Consider the following 22,014-nt stretch of genomic DNA (forward strand, 5'->3'; position numbering starts at 1 on the left):
TCAAACACAGGACTATAAAGAGAATAAAACTCTCCCATTATCAACCATATTTCGGCTTCTCTGATTTCAATTACAGTGCCCAACTACATGGATGACTAGGTCTAAAACTGTGCATTTGTTTTACCTGGAATAACCAGTCCAATTCTTTCCATTAAGATCTACTGTAGTAAGCCAGTTTGAAAAAACAAAAACAAAAATAGGATGTTTAGAAGAGGATTGAAACACAATTTAAAAAAATAATAATAATTAAAAAAAAAAGAAACACAACAATTTCCCTCTAATTTTTCTCTGTGTTGGACTTGGACTAGAGATTCTATGGCATCCACTTTGTCAGGCTCTTGTCTTTCCAGGCCTTATCAATAAGGGGTACTTTCACCCAGGCTACTGTTGGTTAGCATGTGGCTAGTAGAGAAGCCCCTTACAAAAAGCAGCGGACTTGGGACACCCGGCTGCCTCAGTCCATAGAGCCTGCGACTCTTGATCTGGGGGTTGTGAACTCAAGTCCCAAGCTGGTGTGTGGAGACTGCTTAAAAATAAGATCTTTAGGGCGCCTGGGTGGCTCAGTGGGTTAAGCTGCTGCCTTTGGCTCAGGTCATGATCTCAGGGTCCTGGGATCGAGTCCCGCATCGGGCTCTCTGCTCAGCAGGGAGCCTGCTTCCTCCTCTCTCTCTCTCTGCCTGCCTCTATGCCTACTTGTGATCTCTCTCTGTCGAATAAATAAATAAAATTAAAAAAAAAATAAGATCTTTATTTTTTTTTAAAAGATTTTATCTATTTATTTGATAGACAGAGATCACAAGTAGGCAGAGAGGAAGGCAGAGAGTCGGGGGGGAGGGAGGAGCAGGCTCCCTGCTGAGCAGAGAGCCTGATGCGGGGCTTGATCCCAGGATGCTGGGATCATGACCTGAGCCTGAGGCAGAGGTTTAAACCCACTGAGCCACCCAGGTACCCCTAAAAATAAGATCTTTATAAACACACACATACACACAAGTAGCTGGCTTAAGGTGTTATTAATAGTCTAGGCATCTTAGAAAGGAAGTGGTTGAGGTTACAGAAGTTTAGACTCAAGTCTTGGGCAAGTCATCTAACCACTCTAAGTCTATTTCTTCACTTACAAAAATGGAGTGAATAACACCGAATGTTGTTGTAAGAATTAAACGTGATCATGTATAAAAGGGCTTCCCGGTGACCGGCACGTAGCTCAGTACAGTCCATACTATCCTCATTAAGCCCATAATGGCATCCTTCCAACTAAGAGTATAGCCACAGTCGAAAATATTTACTACAGTAATAGGAGATACACATGAAAAGGTGACTCTTTTATTAAAGATTTAAGTAGAAATTCCTACCTGATCAAGTAGTTCTCAATCTTAGCTACACTGGAATCACCTTGGGGTGATTCAAAAAATAATGATGCCTGGGCTCCTGGGTGGCTCAGTGTGTTAAGCCTCTGCCTTCGGCTCAGGTCATGATCTCAGGGTCCTGGGATCAAGCCCCGCATCTTGCTCTCTGCTCGGCAAGGAGCCTGCTTCCTTCTGCCTGCCTCTCTGCCTACTTGTGATCTCTCTCTCTCTCTCTCTGTCAAATAAATAAATAAAATCTTTAAAAAAATAATGATGACGATGATGCCTGAGTCCAGCTCCCAGAGATTCTGATTTAATTGGCCTAGGGTGCACCTAAGTATAGGGAATTTTAAAAGTTACCCAGGTACTTCTAATGTGCACCTGACATCGAGAACTAATGAGTTACATCTAGTCCATGGATAAGAGTTACAACAATTAGGATTTTTTTTAATTTATTTTTTTTTATTTTTATTTTTTATAAACATATATTTTTATCCCCAGGGGTACAGGTCTGTGAATCACCAGGAACAATTAGGATTTGATTATAAATTAGTTTGGTCAAGTAATTTCTTCCTAGATCCAAATGAACTTACAGAAATGATTAATAAGAAAGAAACTGTCCTAGTAAATTCAGTGTATTAATTATAATTAAGCAGAATCATACTAATCTAACAAGCATGTCATCCAGAATACAACGACTACTTAGAATATATAGAATTCAGAAGATCGTCAAGTTGGAATCAGACATCTAAGGAATTTTTACACACCTCAGTGGTGGCAAATATACGCAGTGAGGAAAACGGTTACACCGATTTCATCAAGAAACTAAACAGTGACTTTCTAAAATCTTGTTTCTTAGAAGAAAATGTCACTGGAACCTTAAAGGAAAATGAGCTATCAGAATTAGCATCTGGGGGGCGCCTGGGTGGCTCAGTGGGTTAAGCCGCTGCCTTCGGCTCAGGTCATGATCTCAGGGTCCTGGGATCGAGTCCCGCATCGGGCTCTCTGCTCAGCAGGGAGCCTGCTTCCTCCTCTCTCTCTCTCTCTGCCTGCCTCTCTGCCTACTGTGATCTCTCTATGTCAAATAAATAAATAAAATCTTTAAAAAAAAAAAAAAAAAAAGAATTAGCATCTGGTTTCCCATTTGGCCACATTCCCACAGAAGAATTTCATCCTCAATAGGTGTTGCAGAATATTTTCAAGATTGGTGAAAATAAAATTATTTGCTTCGTGGAGCTTAAAGGTGTATGACTCCATATTTGTAGATCTCCTTTAACAGAAGAGCTTGAACAGACCTGAGTCACCTGATACAACACAGAAAAACAATTTACACGCTTCCTAGACCAGTCTGTCTCCAGAGATGTAAACCCAAAAGAAGCCAGTTAGCCACATAAGCTATGTTTATCTGTTTTTTTTAAGATTCTATTTATTGGGGCACCTGGGTGGCTCAGTGGGTTAAGCCTCTGCCTTCGGCTCAGGTCATGATCTCAGGGTCCTGGAATTGAGCCCCGAGTCAGGCTCTCTGCTCAGCAGGGAGCTTGCTTCCCCCTCTCTCTCTGCCTGCCTCTCTGCCTACTTGTGATCTCTGTCAAATAAATAAATAAACAAAATATCTTTTAAAAGAATAAAATATTTTTTTAAAAAAAGATTTTACGTATTCATTTGAGACAGAGAGATACAGAGATAGAGCATGATCACAGGGAGAAGGAGAGAAAGACTTGGGGCTTGACCAGGGCCTGGAGGTCAAGACCTGAGCTGAAGGCAGAGGATAAGCTAAACCATGAGACAGAATGTGGGCAATCACACATGCAACCCCCGACTAAAGAGATCAAAAAGTTTCCGAGCAAATTCATACCGACAACCGTGGAGAAAGCATACCAGTCTTTGACAGAGGTTAATAGAACAGATACATTACTGCCCTCTAGAAGTCTCCCATCTTGTGGAGAAGACATCCAATAGTAAGCACATAAGTGTAAACCACATGGCTGAAAAACTGTACAAAGGAAAGGTAGAGGGTGTTATGAAAACATATAGTAGTCAGTGTGGTTGGTAGGGATAATGGTGGTGAGCAAGGTTCCCTAAGGAAGAAGAATAAAAACCAGGTAAAGAAGAGAGAATATAAGGCAAAGGGAACAGCATATGACAAAGCTCTATGGCAGGAAGGAACAAAGCACATTTCACAAACTGAAAACTAGCCAGGCTTAAGGGCAAAACCAGAAAAAGAGTGATATGAGTTGTGACTGAAAAATGCAGGGCTGGCTAAGTCACATTCAAGATTCCATCACTCCAATGGAACAATTCCATCTTCAATGGAGGAATGCTGACAGATTTAAGCAGAGGAAGTGATCACATTTGCCTTCTAGAAAGATCACTGCACCCTCAATGTGAAGAACTGTTTGGGAGGAGAATAATAATCAATGTGGACAGCCTAGTAAGGTGGCTATTTGAAGTAATCCACAAAGATGAAGTAGGGTTCTGGTCTTTGAGTAAAGAATGAATGAGCGGTAGGTTCAAAAAATATTTAAGAGGCAAAATCAACAGGACCTGGTGATACATTTGGAATGATGACATTGATCCATAATCAGTCCTTAAAAATTCGAGGACATAAAACACTAAATTGTTTGATCATTAGTAATTAAGCACTGGAAAAGAGTCAGTTCCTGCTGAGTTTCCTGGAAGTGTGTCCCATGAAGCTGGTGGGGGGGTGGGGGCAGAGACACTCACTCACTTGTAGAGCAAGCTGGGGGCCTTCACGGTACACCGGAAACCTTGCTGGGTCTGCACCACCTCATAAGCATCACAGGGCTCCTCTGCACACTCCACGAAGCCTGCAGAGAAGCCAGAACATCTCGCTCACAATTGTTGCTCTGTGGACAACAGTCTTCTCCCCACTGGCCAACCACACTCAAGGTTTAAAAAAATACACACACACGAAGAACAGCCCAACATTTTATATTGCACAACACTGCTCTGACAGTCCTCTCACTTGCTCTCAGAAGAAAAAGAAAAAAACCAAATGACTATTTTAAATCTTCCAGTCTTAGAACTTTGGAATACCACTATTTAACTGTTTTCTCCCAAAAAGCTAAGACACAATAAAGATCTTTTTCTATTTTTTTATAGAGATATAATTCACATATAACAAATGTATCCTCTTACAGTGTGCAAGTAAGCAGTTTTTAGTATTAAGACACAAAATTACTTCAGTGAATGAGACAGGAATGGTAGCAGAAGCACTTACTCCATCTCACCAGGCAAAGAGCCAGGAGGGTCAAGTGAAGAAGATCAAGTTCCTAAGGCCAAAGGGAAACCATGGGGAAAACCAGAAGGAAGACAAACCCCCAAAGCTTAGGGCCTGAAGGAAGAACGTATAAACTAAAAGGAAAAGGAAGCAGAGAACCTGAAAGGCCCTATTTACGCATTAAACCCAAGCCCGAGTTAATTGGCTTGAAAATAATCATCATCCATCTCCACTGTCAAGCTCACTTCTTAAAATTATCCTCACTTCTTAAAATTATCCCCCTGTAATAATAAAGCTATGTTAGTTGTATATTTGGAACTGCCTGTATGAGTTCAAAGAAGAGACAAATAACAGCATAACAGTATTAACAGTTAACATTTTGATGCACTGGACAAAATACATATTTCACTTATTTCAGTAATTTACATATACATTTCACAACTTTACAGATGAAAGAACTTAATTTTGTCACAGAATATTCACGGTTAACACTAATAGTTTACTAAAATTACCCCTTATTACATTTAAACCCCTGCACAAAGATGAAACATGATTTGAAAGTGCAAATGAGAATGCCTCATCAAATTGAAAACCACCAGTCCCCTTAGTCATCAACACAATGGAGCTAGGCAGAGGCCAAACATCTCAAATTTCAGTGCTCACACAGAAACACTTTGAAACAAAACAAAGCACTGCTTCCACAATGGGAGAGAACATTGTACTAATCTGCACAAAGAGCAACCAGGATTACCTTGATAGAAATCTTCATCTTCTTCTTCATGTTGATAGGTCTGTTCTTGGATGGGATTCTTTCTATAAATCCGTCCGCCAATTCTTACAAGCTGTGGGCGCAGAACTTCCATGATACTTTCACCAAATAATACCCTAACGAAATCCTGAAAAATAAATGATCACCTTACCTTTTTTAATCAGAAATAAAAACTCTATCTCTGTTTTATGGATCATTATGTATTTGTGACATCAGTTCACAGCACATCCTAAAAGCAGCACTGTTTCCACTGGATTTCCCCTATCTGCAAGTTGTTTCAAATCAATTGCTTTATTTTCCACAACAGCATTCCATTCCTGGCTCACTCTAGAGAGTAATTTTTGTTTTCAAAGGTTTTCTTTTTAAGTAATCTCTACAACCAACACCAGACTCAAACTCACAATCTCCAGATCAAGAGTTGCCGCCTCCACCAATTGAGCCAGCTGGGCACCCCTGGACAGTAATTTGTAAACTGTTTCAGCACTCTTAAGAAAAGGTGATTAAAATTTAGACAGTCAGCCCTCTCTATACAGTCTGTCCATGACTGGAGAGAATAGATGTCTCTTTATTATTTTAACCTCAAAGAAGTAAGATACAACCTTCTGTGTTTAACCATTTGCTAAAGGGCTCACTCCTTTTATCCAGCAATAATTTAGAGCATTAGGAATGCTTAGCACACCCATCCTGGGGCTGGAGGGTAAGCCCTAAGTACCTTCAGAGGTGCTAGAAATATATACCTCAAAATTAGATCCAGTTGAAATGTGACTTAACCAACGTGGTTCTTCAAAACACATTGCTGAGCAGAGGACTCCATTTCTATAGGCCACTACTCAAAAATGTGCAACATTCACTGAGAAGCTTCTAATCACCACTTAATGAATCAAGAATTAAGGAAACAGGAGTTCCTTATGGACTAGGTATGGTTAAGTTCAACCAGTGCTCGTACTACACAGGTTACATAGTCTCAGAAGTCCAAAATTAAGAGCTCCCCCCGCAAAAACCTGACTAATCCTTACTAAATACACTAAGGCCCAATCCAACCCTGAGCAAGTCTGAGTCCCTTTAATTGGCAATTTGCTTACAGAACCAAGAGGAGATCCTGCGTTGTGAGAAATAACAACATAGAACGTAAACAGACTTGAACGATGTCAGGCATAATTAGCAACAGTGTAATGACACTACACCGTCGTGGCCTATTCCCCCAGGACCTCACAAAATTAAAAAGGGAAAAGGGAGACTTCAATGTTTAGGTAGGGCCCTCAGACCATGAGCTCTGGAATAAGAGCAAACTTCACCTGCCTTTCCCACTCGTATCCCACTGGGGTACGAGACTGTATGAAGGAAGAGGGAATAACCAGTTTAACCCTGCTTCGTGGGAGTCTGGGGAGAGAGAGGGAGGAAAGCGGAAGGCCTGCAATGTCTAGGAGGAGAGGTGAAGCCCTGAATCATAAAAGCAAGCAAAAAACCGACGCCACCAAGTCGAGCTACTAAAGAGGAACTCCGGGGCTGCAGGCAAACTGCGGTAAGACCAGGTGGGTGCAGGACCCGGAAGTCCTCTCTCAGAGCGCGTCCTCCGACCTTCTCCGCCCTGGCCACGCCCACCAGCGCGCGGGCGCCTTCACGCAGCCGCCGGCACGGGTTCCCTCCGCCCGGGCGCGCGCACGCCGCCGTTCTCGTCGTTGTAAAGGCGGCCGCTCTGACTGGCCCTGGGGGCGGGGCTGTAGGGGAAAGTGCCAAATCCGCTGAGGTAAGTGGCCGAGGACTCAGGGACCCCCGGGAGCTTAGTGGAAGGGAGTAGATCCCTGGGATCCTACCTGCAGGGACTAGTAAAATGGAGAAGATAGGAGGAGAAACTGGAGCCTGCTGCAGAGGGAGTATGAGGAAATTTCCTCAGGCCGCGCCGGACCGGGTGCGCATGCGGGCGGAGGGTTGGCGCCTGCGCAGTGAGGCAGTGCCGGTGGCGTCGCCCCCTGGAGACCAACGCGGGGGACGGGGGAGGAAGCGTGCTTTGGAGTTAGTTTGGAAACCGCTGGCATTTTGCCCCTCCCCTTTCCAGCCCCTTTCTGACCCCCCGACCTGGTTTTAGCTGTCGCTTTCGTTTGGGTGGTGGTCCAGCCACTCAAGTGCAATGATTTGTTGATGATGGAATTTAACGATTGCTTGTAATAATTTGCCGTTGCGCCAGAGTACTTCCTTCTGCGTCTTTTTCATATGGAGATGACTTCTTCTTCTTTTTTTTTTTTTAAAGATTTTGTTTATTTGACAGAAAGACAGAGATCACAAATAGCTAGAGAGGCAGGCAGAGAGAGAGGAGGAAGCAGGCTCCCCGCTGAGCAACGAGCCTGATGCGGGGCTTGTTCCCAGGATCCTGGGATCATGGCCTGAGCGGAACTCAGAGGGTTAACCCGCTGAGCCACCCAGGCGCCCACATAAGGCGACTTCTAAAGTGAAGATTCTTTTTAAGAAAATAGGCATAGGGCGCCTGGGTGGCTTAGTGGGTTAAGCCTCCGCCTTCATCCTGGGTCATGATCTCGGGGTCCTGGGATGGGGCCCGCATCGGGCTCTCTGCTTCGCGGGGAGCCTGCTTCTGCTTCCCCCACACACACACCCCCCCCGCCTCTCTGCGTACTTGAGATCTCTCTCTCAGTCAAATAAGTAGATAAAATCTTAAAAAAAAAAAAAAGAAAAAGAAAATAGGCATATATCCTATAAAAAGCAATGTTTATGAATACGAGGTCATCCTTGTCGTAGGCGAAGTAAATGTTTGATCAACCTGTCACTGTGGAAACAGTCATGCTGTGGACCCCCAAAGTAGCATTGCTCTTCTATGGGGATCTCAGCTGCCCGTAGACTCCTTTACCTTAGAGGCCCCAACCGCAGACTATTCCATCATGACTATGTACTCATAAAGCAGAATTTTACTGAGGCCGGCAACCTAGTGTGTGAGAGACTTGTGTTAATACTTTAGATCTGCAGAATGTGGAAGGGAAAAAAGCCAATAGTGGACCAGCCCTCAGGACACCCCACTTCTCTGTCCCATACATGTAACCTTTGCTGAGCCACTAGTTCTTTCATTTGGGTATTCGCTCATGAAACATTCTCATCCAGGTTCTGTGCTAGGCCGCCAGGGTAGAAAGACAACCTGTTCCCCCTTTCCTAGATCAAAGAATCCTTCCTAAACGCAGGAACCTTAAAATGAAAGTGTGAAGTGCATTAATGGGAGGCATTTCCCCTCTTCCTGAACAGATCTTTCCCCTCTAGGAGCATGCCGATTCTGTCAAATGGAGAGAACTGAAATTTTTCCCATCAGTGTGTTGGGACATACTGTGGATGAAAAACTGGAATCTGCAGAGGGTGAAAAAAAAGATTGAGGAGTAAATAACCATTACTAATTTTGGATAGCTGATATCATTGTTTACTAGGCCTGTAACTATTTTCAATGCTTTAGTTATATTAACCTTTGTGACACCATTATGAGGGAAATACTATTATCCCTATTTTGGAGATGAGGCAACTGAGGAGCGGGAAGGTTAAGTGATTTGTCCAGAGTCATACAGCAAGCTAAATAGCCAAACCACAACATGAACCCAGACCAAGAAGCTTCAGAGTCTAAACTCTAACGTCTATGCTGTTTTACCTCTCTCCCATGGCACATGATACATGCACACAAAGCCATAGCTTGAAGAATATCACAGCATGTATGCTAATGTTTCTATAGCTCTGTTCTGTTTGGTTATCTATAAAATGAGAGAATTTGATTTGATGACCTTTAAGGAATTTTGTGGTTCCTGTGAAATGTTTTTAATTCATTTAGCAAACATTTATTTAAATCAGCAACTACTTAGAATAGGCCAAGCATTACGTTTGGTTCTCATGATCAGAATGCCTGCCTTCATAAAGCAGTTGCAAAGCAGGGTTTATTGTTAATTTCACTTTATCTCCTTTTCCCATCTACTGATAGCATGCAAAATTCAACTTAAATCTTTAAGGCTAGAAATTACTGAAGTGTATTTTTCTACCTCAGCAGTAAACTGCTTATTTATGTAACTGTAGCTTTGTGCTAATTACCCACTCCAGTTTTCAGCCCTGGCTGTTTTGTGTATTGAATGATAGTAGTTCTGAGTTTGAAAGAAAATGGGATGAAAGGGAATTCCTTTGATTTATACCCAGTTTAGAAGTCACACTGTGTCCAGCCTTTGAAGCTGTCCTCACTCTGGCAGTCCCTAGGGAGCTCTGCTGAGCAACTGATTTCAAAATATAATGTATCCCTTGCATTTGCAACTGAATAGAGCATTTATCAAGGTGTAGGAAAAAGATTAGAGTTTTAAGTCTTAGGTGAGATATATAAACAATTCATAGTAGGTTCTGCTCTGAACTGATGGGAAATAAGACTGAGTACCTCAGTGCCTGGCTAAATCACCTGTATACTTTGAATCCGAGCAAGAATCCACTTAGAAATTTAGTTTGTTTGTTTGTTTTTAATTTTAGAAACTTAAACTTAGAAATTTAGACCAGGTCCATTACTGCTTAAGTTCTGTTTTAAAAAGCATTTAAGAACCTGTCAAAGTATATTTTAACTTTTGTTTTAAAAAGCATTTAAGAACCTGTCAAAGTATATTTTAAGCTAGTGTTGCCCAAAGGATTGGATATAAATCCAACTTGAAGAGTTGTCTCTATGCATATTAGTTGAAAGTTAAAGAACTCAGAGAAAAAAGAAAAGGTAATCTAATAGCAAGATCAACAATGTCCTTAGTCAGTTTGTATTTTAATAGGCTGACATTCTACTTAAAACAGTTGCTTTACTGTTCCCATATCTCACTTCAGTTTTAATCATATTACTTATGGACATATAATGAAATCGGAAATCACACTCTGCTTCCCTGACAGCCTTAAATCCTCATCACAAAACTGAGGAAACAGAACAGCCGGCATTTCAGAAATGTGCAGTATAGGATTTTTCTTGCTAGGAAACTGGATTATGTATATATAGGATTTATATCTGCATAGCATTCCTTCATTTTTTCTATTTTTTCATAAGTTCCAACTTTTGTAACAAATGTCTTTATTTTGCAACTAGCACAAGAGAAAAATATCAGCTAAAATTCTTGGTGGCCAATAAAGAGGGAAATTCATTTTTTAAATCTTTTTAAAGTCATTTTTTCTTTTTCTTTTTTCTTTTTTAAGATTTTATTTATTTATTTAATTGACACAGAGAGAGAGAGACAGCAAGAGAGGGAACACAAGGAGGGGGAGTGGGAAAGGGAGAAGCAGGCTTTCCGCCCAAGCAAGGAGCCAGAGGCAAGGCTCTATCGCAGGACCCAGGGATTATAACCTGAGCCAAAGGTGGACACCTGATGACTGAGCCACCCAGGCACCCCTCTTTCTTTTTTAAATTGAGCTAAAATTTACATAACGTAAAATTAACTAGTAGCCATCTCAAAGCATACTATTCAGTATAAAGTCATTTCTTTAGTCTAAATACTAGAGTTATATTATCCAGTACAGTAACCACTAGCCATATGTGGGTATTTCAGTTTCAGTTAATATTAAATAAAATTTAAGGGGTGCATGGGTGGCTCAGTGGGTTAAAGCCTCTGCCTTCAGCTCAGGTCATGATCCTGGGGTCCTGGGATCGAGCCCCGCATGGGGTTCTCTGCTCAGCAGGGAGCCTGCTTCCTCCCCTCTCTCTCTGCCTGCCTCTCTGCCTACTTGTGATCTCTGTCTGTCAAATAAATAAATAAAATCTTTAAAAATATATATATATTAAATAAAATTTAAAATACAGTTCTTCAAGGGCACCTGGCTGGTTCAGTTGGTAGAGCATGCGACTATTGATCTCGGAGTAGTGAGTTCAAGCCCCATATCGGTGTAGAGATTACTTAAAAAAAATTTTTTTTTTTATTAAAACACAGTTCTTCAGTCACACTAATAGCCACATGAAGTTAATGGTTACCATATTGTACAGCACAGAAATAGAATGTTAGAACATTTCCATCATGGCAGAAAGTTCTGTTAGCACAGTTCTAGACCATTCGTTTTAGAAAACAAACGTCTTAGAATCTTATGTAAGTGTGTAATATAATATTTTTGTTATGAACTTGTGTAAGGAATCATGTATTCAGTACAGATCTTCTCATTTGTGTTTGGGCTTTTTGATTTTTTGATATGATATAGGGTTAAACTCAGCTGCTGTATTCTTAATAAACCTTGAATTCGAAGATCATTTCATGAGCCGTTTTCTTCCAGTTTGGGAATGCCACCAAGTGATCAATTTGGGTATTACATTTGGATGGAAAAAACATTTTTCATGAAAGGACAAATATGTATTTCCTAACCAATTCCCTTTCCTTGGGAACAGAACACAGTGTTATTCTGGAATTTTATTTGGAAAATTTTATAAGTGAATTTTTTGGTATGGCTTTGTCAGGATATAGCCAAGACAAACTGTCCTATGAGGCATGTTGTTTTATCATAATTTATTTCCTCAGTCCACTGTTACCTTGGCACTGCCGTATCACCCCTTCATAACCCACAAATCACCCACAGTTGATCCCAAGTGATACAAGCAGTTTGCTAATGATAGGAAGTAGTGTTTTAAGTAGAAAAACAGAATAAACATATTTCACTTAAAATCCTGAGAAACATTTTTGTCTGAGGCATCAGTAAAAGATTGTGGGAACAGAGAGGGTAGAAAAGGGGGGACCTAATTATTTACTAAACTGTATGCTGATTTTTATGGCAGCTAGAATGAAATGTTGTCACTCTCACTTCCATAAACTTGCCAATTGCTGTTTTTCTTTCTCTGTAGTGAAGTGAGAATTCTGCTAGAGAGGAAATGGCTGCCTCTTCATCATCCTCCTCAGCTGGTGGGGTCAGTGGAAGTTCTGTCACTGGATCTGGTTTCAGTGTCTCAGACCTTGCCCCACCACGGAAAGCCCTTTTCACCTACCCCAAAGGAGCTGGAGAGATGTTAGAAGGTGATCTCATGCTGCTTTTTGCTGAATAATTGGATTCTGACCTGCAGTGAATATTAATTGTAAAGAAGCTATTAAGTGGATTAGAGACGAGTTTGCCCTGATTTCAGCTCCACATTTCATCTCTTGTCCCCATTTCAAAATATTATTTGAAACACAAATCTTTCTCCAGACTCATAATTTTGGAACTGAAAAAGGCTTTGGAAATCAAGGAAGTTATCTAGACTTACTGAGACCCAGGAAAGTTAAAGTGCTTTGACTACATTAAAGACAAAGTCAGCACTGGAACCAGGAATTCTCTTGACCTCCTTTTCCAGTTTGCTTTATCCTGGCACCAGTCTGCCTCCCTATGATGAGTAGGTTTGATGTATTTTTTTCTATTGTAATTAATCTACTGATAGATCAATCTCATCAAATAGGTTCTAAGTGGAAATAAAAACTATTTACACCACTCTTGTATGAGAAGATGGCTCCCCTAGCTCACTACAGGACAGTGCTGTGTGATTTTCCTAGCACTGGAGCTGGATTTGCATCAGATCATCCACCATCTTACTCAGCACCCATTTGCAAACTGGCTGGCCAAGATCAGAGTACAAGCTGTAAGCACAACACTGCATTGATACACGAAATTCATTGGATACATGTCACTTTAGGAGCTAGACCAGTAAACTCTTAATAGGGAGCATAAAAATCACCTAAAGAGCTTATTTAAAAATGCACATTTCTGGCCCATCTGAGAGATGCCTAATTGGTCTAGGGTGCAGCACAGAGTGTTTTGACTAACATTCAGGGAATGCTCATGAAGAATTGGTCCATAAGGATTAAACTGTCATGCTTTGAAAAAAGTCAGCAAAGAACCTATTAAGGATTCAAAGTCTACCTGATTCTAGCACTTTTGTGCTTAGGTGTATATTGATCTTTTTTACTTTAAATTGCAAATTTTGGTAAGTACATTTAAAAATTAATCCAGAAATCTCTGAGAAAGGTACATACAAACTATAGTTAGGAGTCAGCTTTTTAGGATGAACTTTATTCATTTTTATCAGGTGGAAAGAGTTTTGGGTTAAGCCAGGACAAACAGAAGAATCATTCGTGACAGAGAAACATGGGAAGACTGGGACCACAGGCCTCTCTAGAATTGGTTCAAATCACAATTGAATAGACAATCAGGTAGTGTAGTCAGTGATAAAAATGAGATGTACATACTTCTGTCTTTGCCTTTTCATTTTCTTCAGTTGTGTTAACTGAGTACTTGAGTTTGTATCATTGACTCTGGACATAGTGAACAATTGGAGCCTTTACCATATGTGGCACTAAAAATACAACTTCAGTTTATGCAGCAGAGACCTGGTGTTAAGGAACTTGCCCACAAAAATCAAAAGTTGGAGGCACTTAAATTGCTTCATGAGTCCGATAGCAGCAGAAGAGGAATCAGTATTTAACAATGGACTCTAAGATTGAAGTCATTTAAATTCTAGCTACAGGAGAAATTTAATACAGGAGGTACTCCTTAGTCTCAAAGCTATAAGCATTCTGTATCCGTATACACCAGATTACTTAGAAACATTAAAGAAGAAAGGCTACAGAGGTTAGTCTGAATGTTGATGTTATTATAAGTTCTGTCCCTTTTTATTCCATCCCAGTGTGTTTCATGGCGGAATGTGTTGGCTTTCTGTTGTAGGATGAATTTATATAAGGTTTAAATTAAAAATGCACAGTTTTCATTCCCTTTCTTAGGTTTAAAGTTTTAGCTATATTTTAAAGCTACTTAAGGACAGACTATGAAAAATTAGAGATGGTATTCCCTGAACTATCCTGGTCAATCAAGAATGTTAAATTGGGGGCACCTGGGTGGCTCAGTGGGTTAAGCCGCTGCCTTCGGCTCAGGTCATGATCTCAGGGTCCTGGGATCGAGTCCCGTGTCAGGCTCTCTGCTCAGCGGGGAGCCTGCTTCCCTCTCTCTCTCTCTGCCTGCCTCTCCATCTACTTGTGATTTCTCTCTGTCAAATAAATAAATAAATAATCTTTTAAAAGAAAAAGAATGTTAAATTGAAAAGGAGTACTCCTAAATGAAATTTAATAAGGATGTTAGATTTGGAAGCATCTTCTATCATGTTTATAGGTGATGCTCTTATACAGTTAATCTAATGCACATGTACCTGACCATTTTTCTTAGAGTACTTTTTTTTTTTTTTAAGATTTTATGTATTTATTTGACAGAGAGAGATCACAAGTAGGCAGAGAGGCAGGCAGAGAGAGAGGGGGAAGCAGGCTCCCCACCGAGCAGAGAGCCCGATGTGGGGTTCGATCCCAGGACCCTGAGATCATGACCTGAGCCGAAGGCAGAGGCTTTAACCCACTGAGCCACTCAGGTACCCCTTCTTAGAGTACTTTAACCAGCTATGAAAACAAAGTAAGAAAAGTTGCCTTTTCAGAGTAAGGAAGAAAAGCAATCAGGATCCAAGGTTGGATACTGTTTTTATTTTTTTTTTATTTTTTATTTTTTATTTTTTTAAGATTTTATTTATTTGACAGACAGAGATCACAAGCAGGCAGAGAGGCAGGCAGAGAGAGAGGAACAAGCAGGCTCCCTGCTGAGCAGAGAGCCCGATTCGGGGCTCTATCCCAGGCCCCCGAGACCATGACCTGAGCCGAAGGCAGAGGCTTTAACCCACTGAGCCACCCAGGTGCCCCCAAGGTTGTATACTGTTTTTAATCTTACAGATTCAACTTGATCTTGCGTCCTTCTAGGTCTAAGGATAAGAAACCCAGATAATGTACTTAACTTTATTATTTATGACTTAACTTTATCATGCATCCAGTCTCTAACAGACACCCTCACTTAAGCAAAGTGTACACAGCCCCCAGGTTACCAGTGCTTCTACTTGGGATTTTTTGACCTTACCATAATGCACGAGCCATATGCATTTAGTAGAGAGCATACTGAGTTTTGAATTTTGATCTTTTCCTGAGCTAGCGACATTTGGTACAGTACTCCCTTGGGATGCTGGGCAGGGACAGGGAGCCACAGTTCTCAGCCACATGATCACCAGGGTAAACAACCGATACACTTACAACCATTCGGTACTCATACAACTATTCCTGGTTTTCGCTTTCAGTACAGTATTCAATAATTTACATGAGATATTTGATACTTTATTATTTTTTTAAAGATTTTATTTATTTATTTGACAGAGAGAGATCACAAATAGGCAGAGAGGCAGGCAGAGAGAGAGAGAGGAGGAAGCAGGCTCTCTGCCAAGCAGAGCCCGATGCCCGATCAGGTCCCATGATCTCAGGACCCTGGGATCATGACCTGAGCCGAAGGCAGAGGCTTTAACCCACTGAGCCACCCAGGTGCCCGAGATATTCAACACTTTATTATAAAATAGGCTTTGTGTTAGATGATTTTTTCCCAACTGTAGGCTAATGTAAGTGTTCCAAGTATGTTGAAGGTAGGCTAGGCTAAGCTATGATGTTTGTTGGTTAGGTATATTAAATGCATTTTCAACTTGGTATTTTTAGCTTAGGGTGGGTTTATCAGGATATAACTCCATCATAAACCAAAGATCTGTACAGCAGTTTTTAGCCCGTGGCGAAGATTGTCCTCCCCCAGTGTAGTGAGCAAATTAGAGACTGCCTTCCAGCCCAGAAGTAGCTGAACTTTAGTGGTATCGTAGGCTACTAAAACATAAATTATCTGGTATTGTCTAATTTCCTGCTGTGAGGTAATTTTTTTTTTTGAGGTAGTATTCTTTTAAATGAACTTGATAGCATCCTATTTATTGGAGTTGGCATGATGTTAGGTTTGGGCAACTTACTGAACTTTTCACTACTTAATAATCTTTGCTTGTCTCGTAAGAGGAAAGCGATGCATTGTTGCTTGGTGTCTTACAAAGGGCTTGATTACAATTTCTAAATAGAAGATAGATTGCCCCCGCTGACTCCTCTCTAGAGAAATTCCAGGCTTTAGATTGGTGCAGATACCACATCTAATAGGATATAACTTTGTGGTTAGTACAGAGCTGCAAATCAGTGGAAGTGTGTTCCATAGGCATACAGTGGTAAAGTGATATGCAGGTACCTTTTTGAAAGATTAGCTTACATCTTTTTGCTTTGAAGTTCATTGCCAAGGGAAATATGCAAATGTTATAACTTAAGCATTTTATCCTAATATAGCACCTGTGATTAAATGTAAGTGGGAGGTAGCACTTCTAGAAGCTTCCAAATACATACTGGCCTTATCCTTATAGCCCATAATCCCCACTGCCTTGCATGAGATCCCAAAGTTCAGGATCAAACTACCTGAGAAGTGGGCTCTAATTCTTTATGCTTTGCTCTTTCTAAAATAAAACTTGAATTAAATAATTTGACTCTTGAAGCAAGGGTATGAATAGGGTAATGAACAGTGGCATATTTACATAGTAAACTGGACAGTCAGTATAAAACTGAATTAATTGAAAATCAAAGTTTTTTGCTCAGTTTAGATGATCTGCTTACAAATGGCTTCCATTCAGCCAGAAGAATGGGGGAGGGAAGAGGGGATAGGATCATATACCATATAGTACAATATATAGAAAAGAGGTTGAATTTAAAGAATGTAACACTCTTTCTAAGGTGTATAGCAATTTGTGAAATAGTATTTTAAAATAATACATAATGTAGTGTGCATACATTAATACATAATATATATGAAAATAAGTACATTTTCATTTCTTTTTTAAATTAATTTTGAATATAATGTTGGACAGAAACAGAATGCCTGTGTGGCTTAGTCGATTAAATGTCTGCCTTTGGCTTGGGTCCAGGGTCCTGGGATCGAGTCCCATGTTGGGCTCCTTGCTCAGCAGGGAGCCTGATTCTCCCTCTGCCTGCCACTCCCCCTGCTTGTGTTTGTGCTCTCTCTCTAAAATAAAAAAATTAGAGAAAATTAAGTTGTTTAAAAAAATATTTTGGACAGGAGCACCTGGGTGGCTCAGTGGGTTAAAGCCTCTGCCTTCGGCTCAGGTCATGATCTCAGGGTCCTGGGATCGAGCCCTGCATCGGGCCTCTTCACTCAGCAGGGAGCCTGCTTCCTCCTCTCTCTACCTGCCTCTCTGCCTACTTGTGATCTCTCTCTGTCAAATAAATAAGTAAAATTTTAAAAATATATATTGGACAGGAGCTCTCCTGGTTGTATATTCAAGCCATTTGGATACAACATCTATGCTTTTATTGTTTACCAAGTTAATCTTTTTTTTTTTTTTTTAAGATTTTGTTTATTTTTTTGTTAGAGAGAGAGACAGGGGCATGAAGTCAAAACCTTCAGATCAAGACCTGAGCTGAGATCAAGAGTCAGACACTTAACCAACTAGGCTGCTCAGGCACACTACCATTTTTTTTTTTTTTTAAAGATTTTATTTATTTGAGAGAGAGCAAGCAAGAGCACACAAGCAGTGGAGAGGGACAGAAGGAGAGGGAGAAGCAGGCTCCCTGCCAGATCAGGGAGATCAGGGAACCCAATTTGGGGCTTCACATGGGTCTTGATCCCAGGACTCTAAGACCATGACCCAAACCGAAGACAGACACCCAACCTACTGAGCCACCCAGGTGCCCTGCCCTTTTTTTTTTTTTTTTTAAAGTACTCTCTAGGCCCAACATTGATTTGAACCCAGGACCCCAAGATCAAGAGTCACATGCTCTGCCAACTAATCCAGCCAAGCACCCCTCATCATCCTAAAAATAACTTATGTTATTTTACCAGCAAAAATGGGTTTATTCAGCAGTAGCAAGGAATTGTAGCTGGAGCCAGGCAAGCAATGGCAAAACCATAGTCATGTCCAGAGAACAAAGGATTGGGAGAGGACTATATATTGGGGGTTGGGAGATACTATATATTATAAACAAAAAGGCCGTTGGCACAAACTAGGCATTTGTGAAGTGTAGTGGCTCTTCATTGGCTGAGTAGTGACAGTTTCTCATTGGCTGGGTTGTTGCCGGCAAGGAGAAAACCCTTTCTTCATGCTGCTGGGGTAGCAAAATAACAAGACTTCTTCCTGCTGGGAAAGCAAAATTTGCCTCCGCACCTTAGAAGTCGGAGATTGACCAAGAGTGTTAGGACATAAGAGCTCCCCCTTCTGGCCTCCTGACTCTATTTCAAATGAGGTTTCCTTTACTTCTACAACCAGGACTTCTGAAATAAGGTCAACCTTGTGTGAAACACAGCAGGAAGCCAGAAAGTGTTACTCCTATCTCCTTGTCACTTAATAGCTGGCTGACACGCCAGCCCATGATTGATGGGTGAGTGCTCTTCACCTAGTAGTGCTGGCATGAACTACCACCTAAAAAAAGACAGCTGTGTCCTCTTCCTCCATTTGTTTTAGGATTTTTGCAATAAGACACCTTCCCCAAATGGTTTCTACTACGTTTCTAAAAGTCACATTTTCCTATATGAGCTCTGTATCTTATGGGGTATATTTGCCATATCAGCCCTTGTCTGACAAGAACATGAACTAGCTGATGTTTCACAATCATCTTCCCAGTGCTGTTGTGACTGAATTAGCTACCTTCTTGTTGCCAGTTCTTGGAACCAGTACAATGCTATGTTCTGAAATTGCACCATACTCTTATCGCCATGCAAATTGCAGTGTTTTGGTTCAGTTGGAAAATCAAGGTTACAATTTGCGTTTACAGAATAAAATTTCCCAGCAGTGCTTTGTGATGGTCATAGTGATGTAATTTGATATATTAAAAATCAACAACAGCTCTTTCCCCCTCAGCTTTACTTTTCAGAATGAAAGTGATTCAGAGTTTTGACGTGCCTTGTATTTTGATAGCACAAGAGCCACGTGGCCAAATGTGTCTGATGTCAGTGTTTGCCTGACATGCAGAATAAGAGAACATTAAGAAACTGTCAGGTTAGGAGGGGAGAACTGTTGACCAGGACATCACACTGAGGTTTCTTATTTTTGTTTTTTTAAACATTATTTTTAAACTCTGAAACAAGTAGAGGGACTGTTGTAATATTCTAGGTATAGAAGAAGTAGCTTTTATAGCAGAGCACTGTTCGTTCTCAATGAAACAGAAGCCCTCTTTGTAAACACTGAAAACTGGACCCTGAATGTGAAAGCAGGGAAAAGAATAGGCACGCTCACCTGGTTTATCAGAAGCCATAAAATCCTTCAAGCACATTAAAACTTTTCCTCTTCTGTTTGTAGATGGCTCGGAGAGATTCCTCTGTGAATCCGTTTTCAGTTATCAAGTGGCATCTACACTTAAACAGGTGAAACATGGTAAGCACATGAGTGTTTGTATATTAACCATGAGAATAAGTTGGGGTGGTGTGGGGAGAGGATGATTCAGAAAGATCAGTGTGCTTTGTGACAAAAACTCCTGGAACTCAACAAGGCTATTTAAGTGAACTTTCTAAATTACCTGTAGACAAAAACATTCTATGATCTTAAGCCAGACAAAAGGTCCACCTTGAGGCTCAAGGCTGAAGTCAGAAGGTTTAGTTTTCTAATGGAGGCAGTGCTTCCTGCTCCTCTTGTGTTGCTTTTTCCTCCCCTTTCTGAAACCTTTTGTTGTTGACCCCTACTGGTTACCATCATCTTCATTCCTCAGGTATATAGGTAATACTTTATGGTCTGTCTGCCTCTGAGATCCTGGTAGCCACTATGTTCTCCCACCAGACCATTTCTCCGTTGAAGGCATAATGTGGGAGGGAGAGCTGCAATTGCCTGGATCTCTAGGACTTTAGTACACAGATCATTATGGCATGGAGGATACTTTTTTTTTTTTTTAAGATTTAATCTTCTGACTAGCATAGAATAAGACTCTAACACTTGTATATTAAGGGGGGAAAAATCCTCCTAGAAGTTACTTTTTTTTTTTTCTTTAAGATTTTATTTATTTATTTGACAGAGAGAGGGAGATCAAGTAGGCAGAGAGTCAGGCAGAGAGAGGGGGAAGCAGGCTCCCTGCTGAGCAGAGAGCCTGAGGTGGGGCTCAATCCTAGGACCCTGGGATCATGACCTGAGCCGAAGGCAGAGGTTTAACCCACTGAGCCACCCAAGCACACCTAGAAGTTACTTTTTTTAGATGTTTATTTTTTTTTTTTTTTTTTTTTTTTTTTTTAGATTTTATTTATTAATTTTAGAGAGCACAAGCCAGGGGATGGGCATAGGGAGAGGGAAAGAATCTCAAGCAGACTCTGTGCTGAGCACAGAGCCCGACATGGGGCTCAGTCTCATGACCCTGAGATCATGACCTCAGCCAAAACCAAGAGTTGGACACTCAACCAACTGAGCCAACCAGGCGCCCCCTTTTAGAAATTATTTTTAAACCAATGATCACTTTGGTGGTTGGTGACTGTCTCATGGGAAATATGTTGTATTATATATTACCTCCTTGACTCTTTACAGATCAGCAAGTTGCTCGGATGGAAAAATTAGCTGGTTTGGTAGAAGAGCTGGAGGCAGATGAGTGGCGGTTTAAACCCATCGAGCAGCTGCTGGGGTTCACACCCTCTTCGGGTTGACCTTGCCGGGATGATCAGCTCTGGTGCACAGCAAGTGCAGGGCCAGCGAGGGACTTTGCTTGCAGCATATGAAGCCATCCAGAGAGTCACAGCTCCATTGCTGAATTGTTAATTCACATCCATATGTGGTTTCCCTGTTTCTGTCCACAAGCAACAAATACTTAAATGTATGATCTTGCAGGGAAATTTTTTGTTTATTTGTTTAAAAAAGTATTGAGAATCAGATTAAGACAATCGGCATCAGAGAACCGGAGGTTTAAGTTTAAGAAATATATATAAAATTTTACAGGCCAAGTAGGACACATACCGGAATTGGCGCACTGAATGACAGGAGAGACGTCTCTCCTGTCATACGTCTCTCCTGTCATTTCATGCAGTGCCTGGAATCCTCACCAGTCAAATCTAAGATCAAGATCGGGAGTACAAAACACAGTGTTTCTGACCTAAAACAGTTCTTCATGCAGATGAATGTGATTTCAACTCAGGACCTGTCCAAATGAGGAATTTTAAAATGTTCGGGTTTTTTTCTATTTTTAGACATCTAATTCTATAGATTCTAACTTTTTCTAACCTCTTCTAGACATGCCAAATACTGGCGAAAAGAATTACTTTTTGAATGTTGAAGCACTTGTAAAAATAAATCCGTGAGCAAAATCCTTTTAAACACAGAAATCCTGAGTTCATCATGTGGGTGGGCTCAAGCAATTCTGTAGCAAATAAATCCTTTGAAAGAGCTCCAAATTGGTTTCTTTATCCTTTGAAAGTCTCAGGGATTTGGGATAGGGGGAAGAGGCCAAATTACTTTTTATAAGAAGGGAATCTAAAAACATTTCTCCTGAGCAAATGATAGATTTCCTTTATCTCAGGAATAGTTGTCTTTACAGAACTATATCAATTTAGTAGGTTTTCACACCATGATACAGAAAAACCTGGAAAGCTAAGGGATGGCCTTTGTTCTCCCTCCCAGGATACTTGGGAAAATCATTTATTTAAGATTCTATGCTAATTTTGCCTTGATAACATTGGCCTTTCTCCTCGGTGATAACCTGTACCTGACCTGCTTACAGTTGCTTAATTATGAATACATACAGTCCCAATGGCAATTGGCCCTAATCTCGGGAGTTCAAAATGTTGAACACATACTACCTGATAAGGAGGTGATGACCATT

General features: G+C 40.8%; 2 protein-coding genes across 7 annotated transcripts in view; one reads left to right on the plus strand and one right to left on the minus strand.

Moving 5' to 3' along the window:
- Positions 1-7,609, minus strand: part of ASCC1 (activating signal cointegrator 1 complex subunit 1) — a 97,738-nt gene extending 90,129 nt beyond the window's left edge. For 4 of the 6 annotated variants that reach the window (XM_032312782.1, XM_032312781.1, XM_032312785.1 and 1 more), the window contains exons 1-3: positions 6,091-6,943; positions 5,336-5,480; positions 4,072-4,171 (exon numbers count right to left, since the gene is read on the minus strand). In XM_032312782.1, coding sequence (XP_032168673.1) covers positions 4,072-4,171; positions 5,336-5,480; positions 6,091-6,147 — 302 coding nt within the window. In that variant the 5' untranslated portion in view covers positions 6,148-6,943. Of the gene's footprint in view, positions 1-4,071; positions 4,172-5,335; positions 5,481-6,090; positions 6,944-7,167; positions 7,304-7,429 lie in introns of those variants that run through there. The other 2 variants (XM_032312784.1, XM_032312783.1) reach the window with 2 other exon arrangements.
- On the plus strand, positions 6,978-21,586 carry ANAPC16 (anaphase promoting complex subunit 16). The gene is made up of 4 exons (XM_032312786.1): positions 6,978-7,100; positions 12,162-12,330; positions 19,524-19,598; positions 20,730-21,586. The coding sequence occupies exons 2-4, from the start codon at positions 12,189-12,191 to the stop codon at positions 20,843-20,845; spliced, it is 333 nt and encodes a 110-aa protein (XP_032168677.1). The 5' UTR covers positions 6,978-7,100; positions 12,162-12,188; the 3' UTR covers positions 20,846-21,586.
- Positions 21,587-22,014: the final 428 nt, after the last annotated feature.

The sequence above is a fragment of the Mustela erminea genome, chromosome 14 (genome assembly GCF_009829155.1).
Source record: "Mustela erminea isolate mMusErm1 chromosome 14, mMusErm1.Pri, whole genome shotgun sequence".
Classification (NCBI taxonomy): Eukaryota; Metazoa; Chordata; class Mammalia; order Carnivora; family Mustelidae; genus Mustela; species Mustela erminea.